Genomic DNA, 25,452 nt, shown 5'->3' on the forward strand with positions numbered 1-25,452 from the left:
GGTCTGTCAGTTGTACAGTTTTTTTTTTTTTTTTTGGATTCTTTGATGAATAGGAAGTTCAAAAGAACAGCATTTGTTTGAAATAGAATCTTTTGTAACATTATAAATGTCTTTACTGTCCTTGATAAATAAAAGTATTGATTTCTTTCCTCCAAAAAATAAAAATAAAATTCTCACTGACCCCAAACTTTTGAACGGTAGTGTAGCTATAATATATATATATATATATATATATATCGGTTTAAAATATCGGTTATCGGTCTATTTGACCTGTAATAATCGGTATCGGCATAGGCCCTGAAAATCACATATCGGTCGACCCCTAGATTGAATCCAATATTGGGTGATAACATAGCATAACAAGTGATTTATAAGCTATTTTTTGTAGACTGGTCATTTTTGACCGGGAACACCACAAGTGTATCAAGGTGACAAATCTTCTCCGGGTCAAAATGACCAGAACACAACATGAGGGTTAAATCCACCTCGAATGCGTTTACACCCGGTCTTTTCACAATCCGATCACAGAAAATGCATGAAGTGACCAGGTGTAAACAGGCCCTTTGATATGTCTGAGAGTCATTATTACTACCCCAACGCAAGCATAGTCCTCAAAGATCCTGTTTCTACAAACAACCTTCTGTACCATATTTGTTCAAGTTTAAAGATGAATATCGACACTGAATACTATTTGACTTAGATTCAAAAACACCTTTTAATCACTTTTTTCTGTGACTTTATAAAACCATCATTCTAATCCAAAGATAATATTACATAATTGATCAAATTACAAATAGATAAATGCAAGTATAAAGCACTACTTGTCTAAAAAGAGGATAGGACTGTGGAGGTGGAAGAATGCACTTAACATCAAGTTAACGTCATAAATTAGAGTATAGCTAGTTTGCCTTAATAGTTTCATAGTTTGATAAGAATAAAAAGCAAATACAATGATATGTACACACTGAATTTTACAGTTTGTATTCAATCTCTGTGGAAAATCAGGTTACACTTTCAATGGTCAGAAAACAAATGTGAACAGTTATTATTCTGTTACCTGATTTTGAAGGTAATATTTACAGTTGATCCAGCAATGTAAGACTACACTGGAAATCATTATGTTTGTTCAAGTAAGCATTAAACCTCCATGAGCTTATCTCCTTAAGTAAAGGGGAGAATAGCAATTAAATCCCTGGGGTAAACAGTAAAATAGGTATTCCTCTTAAAAGGACCAGCTGACTCCTTTAGCAAACAGTTTGTTTATGCACTTTTAGAAGGTAGTATATAGCTTGGGGTCTCTTATCAATAAATACAGGAACTAGGCTTAAAACAGGGATATAGGCAAGCTGTGTTACAGTCACCAGACAAGGTACTGAACCTCAAAGTAACATTTAACAATGAATGCTTAGATAAGACAAGGATAGGACTTTGCTATTATATACACAGTATCTACGTATAAGTATCAAGACGCTCAACATAGAATAAACAATTAAAGAGTCTGTGTTTTAATAATATATATGATTTGTTTGGATTGTTAGAAGCATGTATTGGACTGTAGTTTATTCCACACTGTATGTTTAGGACCACAGGGACAGAATGAACACTTGGTGTGATCAGCTTTTTTATGAAAGGAATTACATTTTTTAAATTACAAAGGAGAGTAAAAAAATAAATGTATTAGGAATGCAAATATTGAACTTGTCATTGATAGTCTCCTGATATGACACCTGATAGTCTCTCAGGATCTGTGTTCAGTCCCAGATCTTGGGAAGGTTCTCCAAGATTCTTCGTCGATGAGATGGGTTAGACACACCCGCTGTACACAGCTCCTCCTCTGTAATACCACTGCAGGACAAAAGAACAAACTTTTGGCAACGTATTTGTTCACAAAGCACCATTGCTGCTTAGAGTCATTAACTAAAGCACAAAGCAGTGAGAATAGAAGAAAATGAGGAAGACAATCTATTTAAAAAATTTCACCACATCACATCAACATCAATCTTACCTGAAGTAATCAAGATCATCCCAACCATTGCGGCTGAGGTCCAGGGTGTAACGCTGCAAACCCAGAGTACTGAGCAGCTCCCGCACTGTTTCTGGGGCTCCATGTAAGACTGACACCTGCAGACACACATTGGCTTTGTATTTATCAAAGCTAAACCAGAAAGCTAATCCTAAAGTCCATATTTACATGGTTTACTGAACAATATAATCCATTACTGAAAACTACCCAGCTCACCTCTTTCTCCCAGCTGTAGTTTCTTTCATTAGCTAAACCATAATCATACCCATGATGCCTTTGCTGAGACGACATTTCATGAAATTGGTACTTTCTGTCTACTGGCTGAAAATCCACCTCACTTAGTGATTTAGCAATTTGGAGAGCTGTTAGTGAGTTGTCTCCTGAAGCTGTAGTTGGCTGCTCTACAATCCAGGGTACAGAGGATTCATGGACGGGAACCCTTGTAGACACATAGGGGTTTAGGTTTGGTCCATTTTGCATTGGCATGGGCCTGCCTTGATGCAGCCTGTGATAGTCCTTTCTGACTTTTTCTTTGAGTGGTGTCTGTATGTCCCAGGAAAAAACTGAATGGTTCATGTAGGAGTTTGTAAGTTTTTTCACTGTCAATACTGGACCCTGTCTCATATTGATCTTATGGGACTCTAATTGTAAAGATGGATTTAAGGAAGTGGTGTGTCTTTTATTTGGGGATGTATTAGGAACATCTGGACCTGGGAAAAGCTGATAAGAGGACGCAGTCAATGACAGTTCATTTTGAGTCTCACAAGATGGTTTATAGGGTGCTAAGGAGCCAGGAATATCAATCTCTGTGAAGTCGGATCTCCGAGCAGACCTTTTGCCATGGCTGTGACCTCCAGTCACTCTAGGGAGCTGTATCACGCTGTCTTTGGCCCGTACTAATTGTGATTCTTTGCTGGATGAGGGAATTTCTTCGACTCTCTGCAACACAGGCAACCCCTCAAAGATGAAGTATGCAGGATTGGTGTAGCTGTTTGGAGCTGACATATACGGGGCTGATGGTGCTCTATAGTGGGAACATGAAGTGTAAGTCATCCAATGGAAAAGGCTAGTGGAAGTGTGTGAATAAAAATGCTTTACCATAGATGTAGTAAATAATATTAGCTTAGGGCTTATTTTTAACTCACTGGGTGGGGAATGCACTGGACGAAGGGCGAGACAACTGGTCCTTCATCATTTCCTTCTCATCCTTCTCAATACAGAGCCACTCTGTAATGTGCAGAAGACATGGCTCATGTCAAACTGTTTAAATTTTGTAGACGTCTGTGGCAGAGCCACTGGATGTTTTGTGTGCATCACTTTAAAGGGATACTCCACCCAAAAATGAAGACTCTGTCATCATTTACTCACCCTCAAGTTGTTGCAAACCTATATGAGTTTCTTTCTTCTGCTGAACACAAAGGAAGATATTTTGAAGAACGATTGGAACCAAATAGTTGTTTGGCACCATTGACTTCCATAGTAGAAAAAAAAATACTATGGAAGTCAATGGTGCCAAAGTTTGAATCGTTCTTCAAAATATCTTCCTTTGTGTTCAGCAGAAGAAAGAAACTCATACAGGTTTGCAACAACTTAAGGGTGAGTAAATAATGACAGAATCTTCATTTTTGGGTGGAGTATCCCTTTAAGAGTCATATTTCAGTGAAGGTCAGGATGCATCTGGACAAGATCAAGCAGCAGGGAGCCAAAAGAAGAAGCCATGGTAGATAGAAAAGTAAAAACAGATCCAAAGCAGAGGAGGAACTAAAGCAGGAAGAAATTTAAGGGGAAAAGGTGTCCAGGGCATATTTAAAGAAGTGATATTGTAAGGCCATGTGGTTAACCCACCATAGACCCTTTCCCGGATCTTTCGGCGGTCTGGTGGTACATAGACCCTGATTCGTCCTCGAATAGAGCCCATCTCCTCTCCTCTGTGAGTCAAGCATGTCTCAAATGGATCCGATGATTTCCCTGTTACCGAGCGAAGAGGCACACAGCACTCGCCTGTAATGGCATAACTCCCATTACATATTTAATCAATATTACCACATTGATTCAACAGAATTAAGGAGTTCAACAAAGTGCCCTTAATTCACCATAAATAAGAGTATGTGTTATGTAGTTTGTTATGAGGTAATGGTTTCTAAAAAAATAAAATAAAATAAAAACACTGTTTCAGAGAAATTTCATATAAACAGACATAATGAGCTTGACCATTTACCATATGACTCAAAGCCGTCACATGACTTCACAGACAACAGCAAGTGCTTATCCCGGAGATGCTCTAAATCTGAGAGAACTGGGTGGAACTGAGAAAAGGGAGAGGCAAAAGAGATATTTGATTTACCAACCAAAACTGTCAAATCCTTATTAATAGCTTCAAATGATCACACTGAGCCAAATGATCTTTATCACAACCTTGGGAAACTGTTTGGAAGACCAGCCAAGTTTGAGAAATCCTGGCACCTCACAGCACTGTGAGTCATTCTCGGCAGAACGGCGAGGCTCTGAACAGAAGGAGAAGCATAAAGTCACAAAAAAAGAACTGTCACAATTATCTCATGATCCCCTGACATTTCAAAAGGAAACAGACTAGCAACAAAGCATTGCATGATCGCTAGCCTGATTGCACAAAAGATACCTTATACCTTCTAGACAGCGGGAGTGGAACTCGATGAAAAACTTGGCCTTGCTAGCTGTTTTCACTATGGCCTCAATCACCTCCAGCTCAATGATGGCTTTCTCTGAACCTGAGTCTACATCCACAGAGATGGAAAAAAGGACTGTGACAGGGTTATGACACTAAGTGAAACAGTAAACAAATATTCAATTAAAAAAAATACTTGCTCTATTTTGATAGCTGATGTGTATTAGTTAAAGGGTTAGTTCACCTAAAAAAATAAAATTCTGTTATCATCATTCACCCTCAAGTGTTACAAATGCCATAAGACTTTTGTTCATCTTCGAAATGTGAGATTTCTGTCCCTCAATTAAAAAGTCCATTACACTAAAACTTTGATGTGTCAAAAAGGTTCATAAAGATATTGTAAAAGAACAGATTTAATTTACGCTTTTATTCAATAAACACTGATCAAAGAACATACAACAAACACATCAAATATGGTAAATGAAAGCTAAAATGTGATTGCTTGATGTGTGAGAACCACTGAGGTTTGTTCTGAGCTCTCAGGTTTTATTAAAATATTTGTATTTGTGTTTGTAATATGGTTTGGAATGGCATGAGGGTGAGTAACTAATGACAGAAGTTAACTTTTTGGGTCCACTAACCCTTGTTTTCTAAAAGCTTAAATAGTTTTAGGGCTTTCTCATCTTGGTGCTGTTAAAATGAACCAGCCTTGGATCCAGCCTCGAAAAGTATGTGTTTAGTGGTAAAGGGAAATGGTGGTTCCTTAATTAAATGCATGTTCAGCAACCCTTAATATAACTCCTTGAGTTATGAAATGACCTAAAGGTCAAAAACTTCATTATCAGAGACACAAGCTGAAAAGACTCCATACCTGTTCTGGGAAACTGTGATATTACACCGACTTCAAAAGTTGCAAAAACAGGAGAGTGATCACTAGTGAAGATGTCGTCTGTGCATCCTGATGAACAGAACCAAACAATCAATTTTAAATATTTGTTTTATTACTACATGCATTTGTTGCCATATGCCAGGTACACACTAGCCCTGATTTTCATTTTCCAGCAGTTTTGTGGAAATCGCCGACCAGTGCCTGAAAGGAAGCAAATCGGTGCTTATTCACATTGTTCACATCGCTTAATGTGTATTATCAAAGACGCAATCTGAGAGAAGTGCCAATCCATTGCCGATGCCATTGAGATATTTGGCATGATAAATATCTGGACCTGTCTGTGACTCAAGAGTCCTAGGCTCATTTAGGAAGGATCTGATTAACCAAGATTGGAGTAAAGTTTTTGTAGAGGATGTTAATAGTGCTTATGAGGTCTTTCTGAATATATTTGTAACCCTTTATAATAAAAATTGTCCCTTAAAAATGGGCAAAGTGAATAAGTTTGATAAAAAACCACGGATAACCAGTGGGTTACAGAAGGCCTGTAAAAAGAAAAATAAACTATATCGAGATTTTATCAAACACAAGTCTAGTAATCATGAAATTAAATACAAAAGATATAAGAATAAGTTAACAACTATAATGCGACAGGCCAAAAAAAAGATTATTATAAAAACAAATTAAATGAATATAAGAATAATATTAAAGAAACTTGGAAAATCTTAAATAAGGTTATGACGCCAAATTTTCAGAGTAAAAATTTACCTGAGTATTTTGAACACAAAGGAAAGGTAATTAATAGTGGAATAGATATTGCAAATGAGTTTAACTCCTTCTTTGTCAATGTCGGACCTAATATTGCGAAAAGACTTGAAAAATCCAATTATGAAGCAGGGTGTCATAGTGCGACAGGAGGTAGTAGAATCTTGCAGTCAATGTTTCTTAATGATTGCACCGAAACTGAAATCTTAGATATTGTGAGTAAGTGCAAAACTAAAACTTCTTGTTATGGTGAGGGAATAGATATGAAAATTGTTTAAAAAAAAACTGTAGATTGCATACTTCAACCTCTAACTTATATTTTCAATCTTTCTTTTAGTTCAGGTGTTTTCCCTCAAAAGATGAAGATTGCGAAGATAATACCTATTTTTAAAAAAGGAGATAAACATGAGTTTAATAATTATCGACCTGTATCAGTACTTTCACAGTTTTCTAAAATAATTGAAAAATGGTTTACTTATAAATTAGATCTATTTTTGGAAAAAAACAATTTACTTTTTGATTATCAATACGGATTCCGATCGAATAGATCGACAACCGTTGCACTAATTCATTTAACTGAAGAAATTCTTGCTGCAATGGATAAAAAACAGTATCTTGTAAGTATATTCCTGGACTTACAGAAAGTGTTTGATACTGTTAACCATAAACTACTGTTGACAAAATTACAACATTACGGATTAAGGGGTCAGACATATAAATGGCTTGAAAGCTACTTAAGTAATGGAAGCCAATATGTTCAATTTAAAAACCATAACTCGGACTGACTGTTGTATGCGGAATTCCCCAGGGTTCTGTAATTGGCCCTAAACTTTTTATATTATTTATTAATGATATATTTGAGGCTTCCAAAGATATACATTTTTTGTTGTTTGCTGATGACACAACTGTGTTTAAGTCCGGGACAGATTTAAATGAATTAATGGCCATTATTGAAAGGGAAATGTCAGAATTAAAGAAATGGTTTGAGTGTAACAAATTGTTTTTAAAGCTCCAGTCCGTAACTTTTTTAAGTTAAAAATAATCCAAAATAATTATATTAAAAAAAACTTATTCTGCCAGTGGTCAAAACTATCTGCTTGGCATAGCTAGATTCAAAACGGTTAGCTTGTAATAATGATTTAATACCAGTGGTACTGGTGGGTTTCCGCGGGAAATTCGAGCATGTCTTTGCGTCATTACGTCACACCCGTACACATAAAGAAGGAGTTTCGGCTAGCCGGCTATACTGCGCGTGACGAGATGTTTAGATGTATAGGCTTTTCTCGCAGCACTTTACATAATTAAACTTATGGCATCCAGAAAGATCCAAACAACAATCATCAGTGTCAACTGGAGATTCAGCAGTTATAAAACCCAAAAGAGTTCGTACTTCGGATTTAAGGTGGCTAGAGAAAGAGAAAGAAACCGTCTCATGCGAACACAAGGATTTAAACATCGGCGGGGCTTTTGAAAAGTGCGTGAACTCCGTGTTTTGAAGGGGTTCAAAACGGAAGAAGAGACGGCTTTTTTCTGCTGAACAAGTAAGACATTTCAATAGTTCAATCGTGTAACAGTACGTTTTCTTAATTCACACAGTTGGAGTTTCCTTTGTTGTGCCTTTCTCGTTTTGCTATTATGGAGAATATGAATTCTGAACTACACAGGTAACCATAAAACACATTAAATTTAACATTAGTCACGCAATGCTGATGTTGTTAACATGAACAATTTGAGAACAAAGTAGGCTATAATTTGCACGGTTGCTGTAAATCGCGTTGATTAAATCTAACGAAGCTTATCATGTCGAATGCTTTTTCCCCCTTAGTTGGTCAGAACAAAAATGGATTTTACTTTCTTGTTCAGAAGACATTTTCTTATGAAAATTCTTATGTTGGTCAAACTTTCAAAAAGTGAATCTGTGATTCTGTATGACAGTATCCACACAGCGCGGTGACTGACAGCAACACTCGCCTCAAAGCACTGTGTTCATCCGCGCTGTTTCATGCCGATTTACAACCCACGTAAAGATGATAATTCCGCGAATCACTGCAGTTACAGATTTCGAACAGAGAGATGGCGACAAAGAGGAAAAGATACGGACTGCAGCTTTAAATTGGGATAAGACAAATTATATGGTTTTTGGAAATTAGGAAAAAAAAGACTGTACAAAATTAGTTATTGAGGATGTAAATACTGAATGTGTTCCAGAAATCAAATTTTTGGGGGTTATCCTAGACAGCAAACTTAGTTGGAAGCCTCATATAGAGCATATCAAAGGTAAAATTAGTAAAAAATATTGGTATTCTTTATAACGTTAAACACACATTAGATGAAGCTTCATTACAGCTTCTATACTTAACCTTAGTTGTTCCATATTTAACATATTGTACCAAAGTGTGGGGTAATGCATGCAGCAGTTATACAGATAGGTTGTTCTAATGGTGCGTTCACGTGCTATGGTAATTATGGTAAATACCAAAAGCCGACATGGAAAATGCACATGAACACCCCCTCATGTGGTATTTTCCACTGGGCAACTGGTAGAATATTTTGATGCACGAGTTGCCGAGATGAGATTACCTTTGACCTTTTCAAAATGGTGGAGACCAACGCAAGAGTTGTGAATGGTAAAAATATGTACTATTCATGATCTAGAAAATATACAGCATATATTATTTACGTTTGAGTTTTGATAAATCATTTTCTTGCTGTAGCAGATGACTTAAGCAATCTAAAATAGTTTTAGCTAAATAACAGGTCTGGATCTCCATCTTTTTACCACATTACGACAACAAAAGCACTTGAACGCAACACACTGGTAAATACCAGTTCACAAGTGGAAAATATCATATTTTCCATAGCACGTGAACGCACCATTACTCCAGAATAAAGCGATAAGAATTGTGACTAAACAAGGTTTACGAGACCACACAAATCAAGTGTTTATAAAACTGCAGACTTTGAAATTTAAAGAGTTGGTCAAATTCAAAATACTACAAATTATGTGGAGAGTGAAAAATTATTTGGTGCCAATACTAAAAACAAATTCATGCTAATCACAGACAGTAACAACAGAAGAAAAGGCAATTTTTGTGTACCTTATTGACGCACCTCACAAAAACAAAAGGGGTTTCTTGTAACTGGCATTAGTTTATGGAACTCTTTGGACAGGGGTCAAAAATCATGTAACGCGATTGTTCAATTTACTAAAATGTATAAAAAAAAATATGAAATTGAAAATTGAAAAATATGAAGGAAGTGAAGCATAAGAACCAATGTTTTACCAAAATTGGAAACTGTCAATTATTTAGATGTGAAGTAATACTGAAGTAATAAAAAAATTAAAAAACGGCGAGCCATCTGTTCTGTACTAGCTCAGATTATTGAAAAAAGGGGCATTAATTTATAAGACTATGTCTTCCTTATGCTCCTATTCAGAAATGAATGTTATTATTTTTTTGTTGTTGTGATTGTTTTTGTGTCTGTAATAACATCATGACTGAATAAAGAAATTTGAATTGAATTAAATTGAGTGTGAAATGTATTTCGACCGGAAAATACATCGGTGACAACCTACAGCCAATGCGTGAGTAAGATACTGGGCAAGGTAAAGTTCAGAGGGAGGAGTCATAAACTGTCACATCTTGTTTTGGTTCATGTTTCATGTCTTATCATGTGATCCCCTGTTTTAGTCATGTGATCCTGCCATGTGTTCCCTTGCCTTATGTGTCATGTGTTGATTGGTTGATTTTCTTGATTATGTTCACAGGTGTCGCTTGTCTTGTCATTTACCCTTGTGTATTTAAGCCCTCATGTTTGTCTTGTTCCTTGTCAAGTATTATTTCCCTGTAACCACTGTGGTAAACGCCATGTACATGTCTGAGTCCGATCACATTTTATAAATAAACTTCTCTACAAACTTGCCTTCAGTGGACATTATTACATAAACCAGCAACAGAACATCAGCAAGCATGGCTTCTGCAAGCAACCATTCTCTCTTTCCTATTCTTCTTTTTTCTTTTTGCAAATCAGTGTACAGATAACAACTTATTGAAATGTTGTATAATGTGCGACACCCCTTTTGCCGATCCATTGTGTAATTTACTCACAATAGCAACTATAGTACTCCAGAGAGTCGTGTAGTGTGAGAAGAACAGCGATCCGACCACTTTGAAAAATCGTGCAGTGTGAATCAGGCATTACTTTCATTGTGTTTCCTGTTGGAAAGCTGGTCCTAATAGTATCCTAATAGTTTCTGAGATAAAGCTTAATGGTGCTTTCACAGTAGCACTTTTGGTGCGCACCCGAGTTCGATTGACGTCAGAGTTCAGTTTGTTTGGATGATATGAACGCTGTTTTCCGAACTTGAGACATGGTTGCCATAACACGTTGATCTGATACTTGTATTTTCTTAGTGCTTGGTGCACTACTTAATGTACTTGAAGTGTGCACCAAGCACTAGGAAAATACAAGTGTCAAGTACCAATTAGACCAATCTACCTTTTTATGTCACTGACTTTAAAACAATTCCGACCAGTCTTGAAGAAAAAAATGGATGACTAACTTTTAAGACTAGTCTAAGCAGTTTATTCAACTGGCCACAGGACTTGATATTGGCAGATACTCAGTATTAAATTACTTGGATCGGATCAGGGGCATAAAAAACTTGATTGGGACATACCTAATCAGTTCTGCTCACCTTCCGTGACGCAAGTGCCATTATGTGCTGATGCTTTGAAAAATATAAAAGTGTGATGAGCAAAGCAATGCATTTTACCACATTATCCTGCATCACTGTTACAAAGCAATAGGGGTAGCTGCTGCTTTGATGATGTAAAAGCACCCAACTAATATATTCTGAACACAATTCCGCGTGGGCGGGGGGAGGGGACAGCAAACAAACTAGGGTTTGGACCAGGCAATCGCACCATGTGAAAGCACCCTTACATGTGGACGATGGTAAATGCAGGTGTAAACAGGATCTAAAACGTTTTGAGCTTGTCAACTTTCTACCACTTCTAGAGGTAGTCGAAAACGCATTGTGTAGTCGCTCATGTAGTCGAATGCATTGAAAAACCCCTCCAAAAAAACTATTTTGCGCCTACTGAGAATGCGTAAACATTATGGGAAGCGCGCTAGCCAGACGGGATTTAAACTTTTTCGGCTGAAGACCCAAGTTTGGTATGGAGACGAAAAACGTACCAAGCGCAATGTTCTCTCACCATTCCTGATTTCTAACACACACTCACAGCGTTCGGTGTCGTCTTGCAGCTATCAGAGCAAAAATTATAGCTTCTGTTCTCCTTGTGTTTTTCCCGTCGTCAAACTTATTTCATCCATTAGATCGAAAGATCTGAAAAAGCCCATATATATACCCACCCATAGATTGACCCTCCCCTCAAATAAATAAGGACATAAGTGGTTGTAAAGTGGGCAAAAGAGACAGATTTAAACACCAGGTGTAAACGAAAATGTCTCCCTCGTCCACCTGTGATCCCATCGATCAAAACGGATCTTAATATAAGTGTTAGCAGGGCCTAAGATTTGAATGGGCATGCCAAAAAGTCCTACCTATCGGTTCAAAGTCTATTCATTCAACTCTGTCATCTCTGTTATTATCAACACGTCCCCTTTTGTGATATATGCTTACAAAATTAATTCAATTCTTAATGCTACAATTGGTGTCTTAATGAGGCTTGCATACAAACCATCCTCTGAATTGTACATCAAATTCCCATCACATAAAATGCTGCCATTAAAAAACTTAATTAAAACACTAATGTGAGGTAGTTATAAAATGCAATGCATTTGGTCAGTTGGCTGTGATCATATACACTGGCATCATATGTGTGAGGCTTTCACTGAGGAGGCTGAATTCACATGTTTAGAGCAGACAGACAGACAGGATATGACTCTGATCATTGACCACAGACCTACAATCATACCCAAAGTAAATCTTTGCTGTGCAGAGTAGCTATACACATCTCATTCCAAAATGCTACAAAAATAGCAATCCAATGTTTTAATTTCTCCCCTAAAGCTAAAGTGCAAACCAACAAAGGAGTTTATCTAACCACTTCATGTTTTATTAATACATGTTAATGCACTAAAAACACAACAACACATTATAGCTGCAGCTGCTACATTATTCTTATTTTATATGATTTGACAAACACTTGAGAATAAGAAGTGAAAGAAATGAAATATACCATATGAGGTACAGGTTATGTGAGACTCTGGGTAGGACTTCCACAGAACTCTGTCACACCATGAGGGCCCGTTGACTTGCACCTAAATAAAGTTTATATAGTTTTAAAAACACAATTAGTAATTAAGATTAGTAATTGTAATCTGTGTTGTCACACATGATCATCCCAATCATATCACCGATTTTGATTCAAATGGCATTTAGAGTGTAAATAGGATGTTTGAGCAATTTCAGTATCAACTGAAGCAACAGAATAAATGAAATAGAAAGTCTTACCCCACTGGACTTGTATTTCTGCCACAGATAACAGTCTCTAGAACCACGTTCATACCGATAGGTGGGGGGGAACAAAATCTTCTCCTCCTCTTAACAGAGAGAGCAAGAAATAAAGTATCTGTTAATGTTTTTTTTGGCCCACATGTTGCTGTGTAACCTCGTTGATTGATTTCATGTGTGTTGTCCATGGGAGTGGAAGAGCAGCCGTTGTTCTTACTAAAGTTAAAAAAGGCCTTTCTTCTGTGCCGCTCTCTAGTCAATTGGTCTGCACACATCAGCTCCTCAAATTCTCGCTTTGAAACATGCTTCAATATGTCCTGCAAAAGAGAGGCCTCGGTCAGAGACAGCTGACCTTCAATATATTATACAAGTGAGCAACAAGTATTCACAGAACAACTAAGATGATTCAATGCACTTAATGGGTTCTCCTTGGAGCAATGTTTGAATGGCTATAGATCACAGTTAATAAAAAGCAGTGAACAGGAATAAGTAAAGCTGGAATGACTAATATCTACACAGAAATAAAGCAGATATAAGCTGTGTAACCAGTGCATCCAGGTCCAGGCGGTAGTTGAGGTCTCCACACCAAAAGAGATGATTGAAACGAAGGCTAATGTCAAAAGTGCTGAGCTGCTTTTCTCCAAGAGACAAAAGTCTGAGGATGTCTTGGAAGTTGTGGTTCCTCCTAAGAAAATAAAGAGGAACAATGCAAAATAGACACTCTCACTTAAGCTATCATTCAAAAGCTTGAGGTCAGTAATATTTTTTCAACGTTTTAAAAAAAAAAAGTCTCTTATGCTTACCAAGGCTAAATTAATTTGATCAAAACGACAATAAAACAGTAATATTGTTTTTTTTTAAAAACACTTTTTTTCCAGTATCAGGTGATTGTTCAGAAATTATTCTAATGTCCTGATTTGGTGTTTAAGAAAACATTTATTATTATTATTATCAATTTATTTGAAATGGAAATCTTTGGTGACAATGTAAGTCTTTACTGTCACTTTTGATCAACTTAATGAGTCCTTGCTGAATAAAAGTATTAATTTCTTTAAAAAGTCTAACTGAGCCCAAACTTTTAAACAGGAGTGCACAATACATAGTAAACACAAGTACGTTATCCGTTGCATAAACTGCTTAGACTAGTCTTAAAAGGTAGTCACATTTTTTTCTTCAAGTTGACCATAATGGTTACATAAAAATGTAGATTGGTCCAATTTTATGCTAAAAGGTGAATATTTCGCCACAAGTTTGTGTTCTGAACGACCTTAATGTCTGACAGGTTGGGATCCTTGTTTATTGTATTATGCCCAGTTTTTTTCCTCTTTCACCATTTGCAAAGTCAGAAAGTGTATGACACCATAGTGTTTTAAAAACTGATCAGATTTTGAAAGTCATAAAGTGTATTCTATCCTGAAAGATAATATGTACACAAATGCTGGGCTGTTATGTGGTCTGCTATGTGGTCTGCAATTTGTTTTTCTGTTGAAGTGGTCTGCTACCTGTAAAAGTTTGAGATCCACCGCTCTAAATATATGTGTGTGTGAATACCTGAGTGCTTTATCACTACCAGAAGTCAGATGGCAGTTCACAAAGCCCATTGAGGTGCCGTTAAAGAGAAGAGAAACTCCTACTGCTCCCTTATTTCCTGTAACCGTCAAGACAAAACAAATTATTCTTTATCATATTTATTTATCACTTGGTTTGTTTTCCAAGTGAAAATACAAAGGAGGTGAGAAAAGAGGGGAAAGGAGAGTTAGTTCATTAGTAAGTGTGTTTGTTTGTTTGTTTGTTTTAAAAAGGAAGATTTGTACCAAGCGTGTTCCCCAGGCCAGTTTTTACACTAGCCGTGTTTACTTGACTGATGCATCCTTCATGCTCTGGTTTTACAAACACAGCCAGTCTGATATTCCAAAGGGACTGTACTGCCACCTACAGGAGGAAACACAAAAACACCATTGTAACACACTCAAATGTAATCTAATCAAATGAGTAATAGAGATACATGATCACTTAAGAAGAAGAAACACAGTGTTCTGGTCTATGAAGATTTAGATTTTTATAATGTTAGACCTGTTTAAAGTCGATGTTGGTTGCACTCCGAAGCGTGGCTCTGACGTGTTCAACCCACTCTCTCTCGCCCTGCGGGTTGTCCTGAGTGCCCACCGCATATATATCATGAGGCAGAGAGGCAATGGACTCATCTGGGGTGAGACCCAGACCACAGCAAGTCACCCAAGTCTGCAGTGAAGCAGGTGGTGGAGTGTCCCCTGCAGGCAAAATACAGATACAACAATAAAATATCTTGTTGCAGGTGTTGAAGCCATAATATATTTTATGACTAATTATATATTGTATATTGATACCCATATTCCAGGTGCCCACAAACACAGAGATGACATCAAGCTCAGACTGCTGAGAGTGAGCAGCCTTCATAAGCTGCAGCAGGCGACAGAAGGCTTCACGCTTCTGGTGAAGATACATCAGTACTTTAGGACATATAGGACATTTAAGATAAGCCAATTCAAGTCTTGTCCTCTCACCTTTATGCTCTCAAACACCAGTTCTCTCGGTGGGTTGTGAAGACTGTCAACGACCATCTTCAGTTTGGCAGGGCCTTTCTGAAACTTTACCAACTGCACGACTAAAACAATAGCATTAGACGGCATTTACTAGCCTTGCATTATAATAATAGAGACTAAAGTAAGTAATGTTTTCAAGACAAGGTTAACTCACTCCTGTTGTGTGTGACAGTCTCCACACCAAATGAGACAGACTTCTTGTCAAATACCAGCACTCCTGCATCTATATCTACCGACACTGTTTGCCTGCCATACCTGACCACCTTGACCTTGACATTCAAACACATGCACATAAATAAATGCACACGCTTTCATAATTAAAATATTAGCACTTTGAGGAAGAACATAGACATTGTGCTACCTGAAAGCTGTGGACGGGACTGGGTCGGGCATGCTTTTTGTTAGCTGTTACTGCCTCAGGAGGAGTGGCTGGTTGCAAAGATAAGTTGTGATTGGCTACAGCTTCTTGCAAAGCTTTGAGAACCTGAAAAAGACATGAAATTGCCATCATTATTACAAGAAATGCAGAAAGATGACATGTATGTGGTTTGTGTGTGCTTGTGCATGCTGTTTTTATATTTCATGTGTGTCTCTACCCTCTTCTCCAGAGAAGACAACAGATTACAGAGGGTAGTGAGCTTGTGAAGTAGATTATCCATGTTTTCTTCAGGACTCGTTCCTGTATTCTAATGAAGAGAGAGTTCATGAGAAAACAGGAATATATGAGGAAAAGGTGGAGAAGCAGAGCATTAGACCCAAAACTTGCTTCCTGGAGGATACTGTTGTCTTTGCACTGCTAGCTCATGCAGAAATCACCTATACACAAGTCTAGGGTGCTGTGGTTTGTGCATTATGCTGCATAATAAGGAGCCCACTAGGGGGCCTCAGAAAATGTTCAAAGGGGCCGCAGGATGACTTACATTTATATATTAATAATAATAACACAATTGGTTAACATTTATCAATATATTAATATAATATAACTTAATTGAAATGATAAAAACATACAATCAGGATATACAGTAAACTATAGTCTTTCCTCAAAACACAAAATAAATTGTCGTTAATTAATATAACACCCCCAGTTTCTGTTGATAAAAAAGTTTGAAAACAAGCAACTTTTTCATAATTACAGTATAAATATCAGAGGAATTAATGAATCCTGAATGAAAATCAATGAATATTGTGTAGGACGATGATGGACTTTCGAATAAAAAATGTCGAGAACCATTGGTCTAAGGGATTTTTTCACCTGATTTAAACATCCACCAGCAAAAATAAGTCAGTCAGATCACTTAGAAAGGTAATCGGAAACCTTTCCTCAACGAGCTGCATGATTTGAGCAATTATTTATGTCTGTAGTACAAACGACGAAGGACAAATTATACACAAAATTTTTATATTTAGGGTCAGGGCTTTGTTCAGATCTCTAATAAGAAGTATGAGCAATAGTAATGGTGATGTTTATTTTTGCAAAGACCAGTAAAGATCCCATTCCTGTTTGAACATGTAATACAACTTTGTTGTTCTGGTTCCATATATAAGCTACACATTGTGCAATCCTTTATAAAACATGTTACGTGTGAAGCACACTTCTTAAACTAAAGACATATAGGATTGATTAAACATAGTAGCTTACTATATTAGCCTTATGTATGTGTAAAACCACAATGGGATGTAGCCTACCTGCATTGTGGGAAAAGTAAGATGGCCGCTAGGATGATCAAACACTTTCGCCAAAGTCTCCAAACTAGACAGTGTCTGGTCAATCTCACTGTGATAAACAAATCAGGGATAACGTTTTGCCAGGACATGTAACAGTCATTTTTCAAATGTTCAGTGTGTATAAGGACATGTGATGTTAGAGAAACAGCACCTGTGCAGACTGTCACATGCACGGCTGAGGATACACTGAAAGTGTTGCAGTCCTAACGCGCCCCCTTTCACATTCTCCAGGTCCTTACACACATTGCCATGCAGATACTCATCTAGTAATGGGATGATCTCGCAGCCTAAACTGCAGAGGTAAACATTGGTACAATGAGCTGTAAAAGTGGCAATAGTGTTCACACATTTCTTTACAAGCACAGACAGTGTTTTGTGATGTGATCCAAAAGTTTGATATTGATCCATAGGTCAGGTGTGAATGAATGTACCTATTTGGGCGGAGCTCCTGAAGCCTCTGCAGAAGTAAATGAGGGGCTGCTGAACTGGAAGGTGGAGGGTGGCCTGCAGGGGACATTGCTCGTGGTGGAGGGGTGGCAAATGTTGAACCTGGCTTCTCATCGTCACCATCTTCAACGAGAAGACACCTGTATGTAAGCTTAAAATTTTGAATGTTGTGTGCCTGTGGGTAGAACTGTGTCACAGCAAAATATCACACAAAATATAATATACACTTTGCTAACAGGTCTGCAGGCTGTGGATTAAATGGTTGCAAATGCGACAAAAAATAAAAATGTTTGACAAAAAGTTTAAATCTAGTCGAGAAAATTTTGTGTCAGTCCTGCGGTTTCACCAGATATCAGCCGCGCACCACAGTATTTTCTGCAACAACAAACATAGCTTAAGCCTCATTTGAACCGCTTCTTTTTAATGAACCATTCAAAAAAGATTTACGTAGCAGCCTCAAACTCGTGGTTTGAATTGGACTGTGAATCATTCACAGCTGCACTGTTACTGCGTTCTGCGATCTGACTCCTTCAAATAGTGATTTTTCATTTATGTCCAATTCTAAATTATGAGCTTCTGAACAAACATCTTTATCAACTATTCTTGTATTTGTCAATTTTAAAAAGTGTCTGGAGTCCACTATGCTTCCTATCCCATCTTACCTGAGCTCTCATCGTTGGGCTCTGATTCACGCAAAACAGGGTACAGCAAAGGGGCCACCAGACCTTTGTGAGGGTGTTGATACCCCACAACTAAATCACCAAGAGTACGGAAACAATTCACCTGCACTCCCTGCGTGGCCTGAAATAAAAACACACACAACCCAACACATAAAAGCAAACAGGTTCACAGATCAATTAGGACAGCATGATGATTTGAAATGTGCAGTACATCATTTCACAATTCTATCCTTAAGGGAGGTTGGAAAGGGAACAGTGGTGTAGTAAAAGATTGACAGGAATAACTGTATCATCAAAAGCATGAAAACATTTGTGACAAATTGTATATGATGAGAGATCCTAAACTTTTTAAAATCTTATACTTTTTTTGATCACAACCTTTCACATTTTATTTATATTTCAGAATTGGCAAACTTTTTATTAAACTACGAATATTTGGAATTCTGACAGATCAATAGGGTCCAATTCTCACTATTAATAGTTGCTTATTAGCTTGCATATTACTAGGATATTAGTTAATATAAAGCACATGTTAATGCCTTATTCTGCATGACCATTCTACATCCCTTATCCTACCCAATACTACCCAACTACCTTACTAACTATAAATAAGCAGTAATTAGGAGTTTATTGAGGCAAAAGTCATAGTTAATAGGTAGTTAAGTGAGAATTGGACCCTAATCTAAAGTGTGACCAAAAAATTATTTGAGACACTATATCCTAAAAAGGAAGGCAGAAAATGCAGAATTGCTAGGTTTGCCACAACAAGAAATTGGTCTAGGTAGGGTAACTCCCAAAACATGTAAGTTTTTCCGCTTTATGGACCAAAGATACAATTATATTATGATGCTCTCATTCTAGCGTCTGCCAAACTCTACATACCACAAACAGCCACTGGCCAGCTACCCACTGTGCAAACAAGGGCACACACACACACACACACACGCACACACACACTTAAACCATCAGGCATCATGACAAATAAAATAACCCGCTCTTTGAATGTTTTTTTTTAGAAGCTTGTATTTTCAAAGTATGGTCAATGAAGCTATTTTGGCAAAAACGTTCAATTATTTCCCCTAAAATCTCTATATAGCAGAATGTTTTCCTTCCAAGAGTACAGCTCTTGAAAAGCGATTAAAAGAAATCAGACACTGGGAGGGGGAGAAAATTCAGAAAATGACTGTTTTACAATAGAAATACTTAAACAACACTTAAACAACTTAATATGAGTTGTGTCTGTGTTATTGTATTAATTATGTGCTTTAGGAAACCGACATTTTAAAGTCGCCTTTAAAAACACTAACACTTTTGGAAGAGTGTTTCTATATGAAACAGACCAACATGCCTTATCCATGCAGTAAAGAATTAGTACAAAAGACCCACACTGCTGCATGCCCAGAAACATTTATGTCACACATATTTTTATCTCCACAGACAGACAAACCCATTCCAGGCATTCTTCACTGGATCTGAAGCGTGGGTGCTGGAGGAATCTGTGTGAAACATTTTATTGACAGCAATGCCACTGAGGTCATTTTGAAACCACGTAGCTGCATGCTTCTAGACAGCAGACAAGACTGCTTCTTTTTTTTTCTTTTTTTTTTTTGCTTTTTGAAGAAGTGAAAGTAACAATGAATGTTGTCAAGCAATTTGCATGTGAAATTTAAAATTCATTAAAAGGTAATCCTGCCAGGATATGATTAGCAGATCCTTTGTCTTCTCACCTGCACAGCCAATAATCCATCTGCATCGGGGAGGATCCGGTATGTATGAACATGTCGCTGGAATCTATGTACAAAACAGACAGACTGTTGAATCAAAGACAATACAGTAAAATTAATATTCTTTAAGCCATCGTTCAACCAAAAATTAACATTCATGTCTATCAAAATGTAGTGACTGTCTTCCTCTATGGAGCACAAAAGGAAACATTAGGCAGGATGTTTGCTGCTCTTTACCATACAATGAAAGTAAATGGTAACCATGACTGTCAAGCTAGACTTTCAGTGATTAGCAACCTAAATGACAGTCTATTTGTCACACAAAGCTATCATATGGTTTCATACGACTTTAAAAAATAGTGGACAAGTCATATGGACCACATTCAGGCTTTTATATTGCATTTATAGTGCTTTTTCCTTTTTAGGCTTGTACAGAAGACAGCTTGTACAGAAGACAGCAGCTCAGACATTCTGCTTAACTTCTCAATTGGTGTTTAGCAGAAGAAAGAAAGTCATACAAGTTTGGAACAATATGAGGGTGAGTAAATGATGACAGAATTTGTTTAGATAAAGAATAATATTTTCTGCAATTATTCATCTGTGACCAGATAAATAGGGTTTTAGTTTCATTAAGCTATTCTGAATATAAATTGTGTTTGTGTTTTCATTCAAAAAATGAATTTATTTATTCACCCTAACCTTTTTTTTGGAACGCAAAAGAAGATATTTTGAGAAATGCCTCAGAAGAAAGTAAATGATGACACAATTAAAAAATTGGGTGAACTACCCCTTTAAAGCACTTCTTCATACAACTTTTCTCTTATCTTCTTAAAGGATTAGTTCACCTCAAAATTAAAATTTCCTGATAATTTACTCACCCCAATGCCATCCAAGATGTTCGTGTCTTTCTTTCTTCAGTGGAAAAGAAATTAAGTTTTTTGAGGAAAACATTTCAGGATTTTTCTCCACACAATGGACTTCAATTGCAACCAACGTTTTGAAGTCCAAATCAATGCAGTTTCAAAGGGCTATGAAGTGCTTCAAACGGCTCTGCACGTTCCCAGCTGAGGAATAGGGTCTTATCTAGCGACACGATCGGTCATTTTCTAAAAAAAATAAACATTTATATACTTTTTAACCACAATTGTTCGACTAGAGCAGGTCTGCGACGCGCCAGGGATTACGTTGGAAACGTCACGCGTCACGTCATCTATCTAATGCCGCGTTCCAGGCAACCTGTAACCCGTGTTTTTTCAACTCGTAACTGGGAGTACATCGATCTAGTACGAATTCACGGGTGGGAAGTCACGGGTTTGACTGCCGTTCCAGTGCACTTTCACGGGTATAAGGTTGGAAAAACACGGGTTACAGGTTGCCTGGAACGATGTACTCCCAGTTACGAGTTGGAAAAACACGGGTTACAGGTTGCCTGGAACGCGGCATTAAGTTATTTGTCTGTGTACTCCGGTTCAAAAAGGCAGGGAAGGGCGAAAAATTCCATCTAATTTTCTCCCGTTTTCTCCTCCAACTTCAAAATCGTCTGACATCTTTGTTTTAATTTATTATAAAAAAAAAAATTAAATCGTGATGTTTCGAACGTGATGACGTAATCCCTGGCGCGTCGCAGACCAGCACGACGAACAATTGTGGTTAAAAAGTATATAAATGTTTTTTAGTTTTTTACAGAAAATGACGGATCGTTTCGCTAGATAAGACCCTATTCCTCAGATGGGAACGTGCAGAGCCGTTTGAAGCACTTCATAGCCCTTTGAAACTGCATTAATTTGGACTTCAAAAAAGTTGGTTGCAATTGAAGTCCATTGTGTGGAGAAAAATCCTGAAATGTTTTCCTCAAAAAACTTAATTTCTTTTCCACTGAAGAAAGAAAGACACGAACATCTTGGATGGCATTGGGGTGAGTAAATTATCAGGATATTTTCATTTTGAGGTGCTCTCATCTTCAGTAAAACTGTCTCAGAAACATCTAATCAAAGAAATATGTAAACTGTTCTATATCACCATATATAAAGTTCATCAGCTTTAAATCAACATTTTCAATGACAATGACACAGTAAAATAAAGTTCCACCTGTTAATGTGGTAACTGAGGTCATCAGTATGTAAAATCATACAAGAGATAATTTTTCTGTGCCCATCAGAGGTTAGATAAACCACAATTTGTGCTCATTCACAAAACCATTTGGCCACAGAACCTGGAACACATATTCAACTAAGCCCAATGAAGACACAATTAGAAACCTCATTGTTTCCAGGTAATGTAAAACAAGAGAAGAAAGCACTGAGAGGAAGTGGGCTGCGACTGTGTGATTAGATGATTTGCATGTGAACTGTTTCAGAGAGAAGAGATGAGGTAGAGAGCAAGGGAAAGAATGAACCAGAGTCAGACAATGAGCAAAAAAGAGAATAAATGAGAGAGAATGAAAGCAAGAAAGTAGGGAGAGTAGTTGAAGCTGTAGGGCTCAGCCTTCAGGAATGTGTCTGGCTGTGGGCTGCAGTAGAGAGAGAGCAGTGCGGTCACTGGAGCCTATTCCCTCCTACAGGGGCCAGAGACAGGAGGAAAACAGGGGAAACTGAGGCCTGAACAAAGCTGACTAAGGCCCCGTCCACACTACTGCGTTTTCGTTTAAAAACGGAGACCTTTTGCTACGTTTGCACCTCCCGTCCACACTAAAACGGAAAAAACGGAGACCCAAAACGGAGAAGTTTAGAAACGCTGCCGATCCGTTTTTCGTTTTGAATCTCCGGAGGGCGTTTTAGTGTAGACGGGTCAAAACGGAGAACTTTAGAAACGATGACGTAGTAGAGGCTCACGCTCGGCTCTATGATTGGGTGTCATCAGTCATGGCGTATATCTTTGCTAGCAACTGTTGTACAAGTAAATTCTGCATTTTACAACGCTATAACTGCCTACATGCGCCGGAGTCAAGCTATTATTCGAGCGATCTGTGACAATTCCCGTGTGCAGCGGCGGCGTTGACCGTACATGGAGCGTCGGTTTGGGGTTAACCCAGAGCATGGTGGGATAATTTTATCAATGAAGTTGTGTTTACACCAGCACGCGCATGCCCAGTGTTGGTGAATGGTCACGTGATCCGCGTTTTCAGTCGTTTTAATGTGGACGGAGATCAATTCTAATACGCAGCTAAAACGCTGGTGTGGACGGAGATCGTATTCGTTTTAATTCTCCGTTTCTAAACTAAAACGCAGTAGTGTGGATGGGGCCTAAGTGGGGCCTAAGGGCTGCTGTAGAGTTGTATCACCTGGAGCTCATATGCATTGAGATAGACAGCACTAAACAATCTGAAAGGTCTTGCCAAAATTCTGCTAAAACCTGATGGGGAAGGCAGACACATGGCTGTAAAAATCCATCTCACAAGCACAGACTATAAAAAGGACTACAATAGCTCATTGACTTCTTGACAATACCTGGTAACTTATTGCGATTTATATGAAATTGTCAGTGTGCATCACCCGGAAGTGCTGCAGATAGACAGCTGGGTGTGGTGCCAAACTCATTCTGGGTAAATTCATCCAATTGCTAGGAAATGCGTGACAAATAAAAACAATGTGTTCTAAAATCAGCTCAAAATATCAACCATGTCTGATATCCTCTGACTGGATTGAATCATAGTCTGAAGCTTATAAAAATGAAGTCTGTGCCAATCACTACGTGATTTTCTCTCAACCTGAAATCTGCAGACTGACTCTGACTTTTGGCAACCAGTGTCGACTCATCAGACAGCAAATCTAGGCAAAAGTCGTGTAGTGTATTCCAGCATTAAGGTGTTGTACTTACAGCAGACACAAGGCATAGGCTCCAGGCACAGATTCGCTGTCCCTCACCAAGAAGCTGCCATCTCTCCCAGCACGGGCCAGCAGCTCTTCGGCTTGCACACGGCTGATGTCCCGATGGTACCAAGTCGCTGCTGTCATGGTGCTTTCAAAAGAGTGTTCTAGCAGAGTGTCCTACAGTCTAATTTTCAAAAAACAGGTTTGAATCTGACCTGTTGAATACAAGTTAGGTGAAAGATCTCATGCTGTTGCTGTTGATCTCCAGTGATGCTAAAACCGGAGGTCCACACTGTCATCCCCTCTTCTTCAGAAGCTGAGCATGCAAAGTCAGATTGAGCAGCATTACAGCCTCAAAAAACGTTCTTGTTTACACTGTCTAATAAGTTTTCCCTCCTATGAGCATGTGCATTTCAAAGGCAGGATGCGTATTTGGCCAAAGGGCATATCCAGGACCGGCCTCCTCCTCTCGTGAGTTGTTCTGACTCCACTTGTGAGAGCTCATGACAGAGCGCCCATACACATGCTGCTCACCCCCTGACAAAAGCACCCTATTGTCTGGCAGCGAACATCCTCTGTGTAAACGCATCCAAGAAGAGGAACCAAGAGTAAAGAAAAAGCACCAGCTCCAGATCGTGCAGACATGAAAAGGCAGTGAAGTAGTACCACCACAAATTCAAATACTTTTGCACTCGGTTGGTTTCGCCTCATAAAGGCAAGGCAACACCCCTCTGAGAACTTCAGCTGATGTCTGCAAACTCCAGTAAAGAATAGTTAACTACAGCCAGAGGTTGGCCAACAAGCTTTACCAGACCTGCACCATACGCAAAGATGATTGTGAAGGGAAAACCACGAGGGCCGTCACGCAGACGTAAAATCGGAATGTATGGACCCCCAGCAAATGGACGGAAGTGCTTCACAGCTCCAGATGGCAGAGGAGGAAGAAAGAGCAGAAAAAAATGAAAACACTAACCTGAATTCCTCTAAGTGACCACACATCATTGGTGGTGCATGAACCTGAGCACAGCACTTTAGGAACTTTCAGTCTCTCTCGTTCTGTCTTTCTATCCTTCCCGGTGAACTTCAGAATAAGCCATCCCTTCCCATTCACAAAAACATTGTAACTAAATCATGGTCACATGCTTTGAATCGGTCTCTACAGTTCTCTCCCGGTCATATGCTCACAGCTTCAGATCATCTAGGTTACTGTGCTACTCTTACAGTTGTTTTTCTCTCACTCCTGGTTGGCTTCCCAGCTCTCTCTCTTCCTCGAGCCTCTCTCTTCGTCTCCCTCTCTCTGTCCAGGAAGTGAAGAACACAAGCTCCACCATATGGATACGATCATCCCCCTTTCTCTGCGTCTCTTGTTTTGTTCTTCTCCTGCTCCTGCCCTCTTTTTCTTCGCTCTTTCTGTTTCCAGATGCCTGACTAACACCATCCCTCATTACTCAGCAAAAACAGTCTGCAAACCTCTCCACCACACACAAATAGAGAACTCCACCCCCAAATCTCTGTATGTTGTGAGTGGGCTATAAAAAGTCATTGTTTTTCCACTATTAATGAAGGAAGTAAAACGGTCCCAAGAAGTTTCTACCGCACCCTTTATCCGTATGTTGACTGTTCAGTGTTTTGGAAATAGATCACAAGGTCATATGAGGGTACAGGTTTTTGAACATGTAGGAG

The 25,452-nt window shown here is 38.3% G+C and overlaps 1 protein-coding gene across 2 annotated transcripts; it reads right to left on the minus strand.

Moving 5' to 3' along the window:
* Positions 1 to 1,255: 1,255 nt before the first annotated feature.
* On the minus strand, positions 1,256 to 25,232 carry inppl1b (inositol polyphosphate phosphatase-like 1b). Of its 2 annotated transcripts, none has more exons than XM_056233657.1 (28): positions 24,743 to 25,232; positions 23,777 to 23,946; positions 19,964 to 20,027; positions 18,219 to 18,357; positions 17,541 to 17,679; positions 17,261 to 17,401; positions 17,071 to 17,158; positions 15,981 to 16,070; positions 15,746 to 15,868; positions 15,539 to 15,653; positions 15,346 to 15,446; positions 15,169 to 15,271; positions 14,876 to 15,072; positions 14,617 to 14,734; positions 14,354 to 14,450; positions 13,349 to 13,487; positions 13,020 to 13,119; positions 12,803 to 12,891; positions 12,528 to 12,609; positions 5,539 to 5,625; positions 4,669 to 4,776; positions 4,439 to 4,527; positions 4,242 to 4,329; positions 3,869 to 4,024; positions 3,169 to 3,250; positions 2,289 to 3,047; positions 2,006 to 2,121; positions 1,256 to 1,845 (listed from the first exon to the last, which is right to left on the minus strand). In XM_056233657.1, exons 2-28 carry the CDS (start codon positions 23,911 to 23,913, stop codon positions 1,739 to 1,741), a joined length of 3,654 nt encoding a protein of 1,217 aa, XP_056089632.1. In that variant the 5' UTR covers positions 23,914 to 23,946; positions 24,743 to 25,232; the 3' UTR covers positions 1,256 to 1,738. The 2 variants fall into 2 exon arrangements, with proteins under 2 accessions (XP_056089632.1, XP_056089631.1); XM_056233656.1 differs by having other exon boundaries at positions 2,240 to 3,047; positions 24,743 to 25,230.
* Positions 25,233 to 25,452: the final 220 nt, after the last annotated feature.

This window comes from Rhinichthys klamathensis, unplaced genomic scaffold (assembly GCF_029890125.1).
Source record: "Rhinichthys klamathensis goyatoka isolate OS25496 unplaced genomic scaffold, OSU_Roscu_1.1 h1tg000375l_1, whole genome shotgun sequence".
NCBI lineage: Eukaryota > Metazoa > Chordata > Actinopteri > Cypriniformes > Leuciscidae > Rhinichthys > Rhinichthys klamathensis.

What these genes read in the sequence shown, in the direction of transcription:
- inppl1b (XM_056233656.1), bottom strand. Translation starts at nt 23,913, where the DNA reads ATGACAGCAGCGACTTGGTACCATCGGGACATCAGCCGTGTGCAAGCC. An exon ending in AAAGGCCTTTTTTAACTTTA is followed by an intron (nt 12,892 to 13,019) that starts GTAAGAACAACG and finishes CTCTCTGTTAAG; the next exon opens with AGGAGGAGAAGATTTTGTTC. An exon ending in TCCAGTGCATTCCCCACCCA is followed by an intron (nt 3,048 to 3,168) that starts GTGAGTTAAAAA and finishes TTCCCACTATAG; the next exon opens with AGCACCATCAGCCCCGTATA.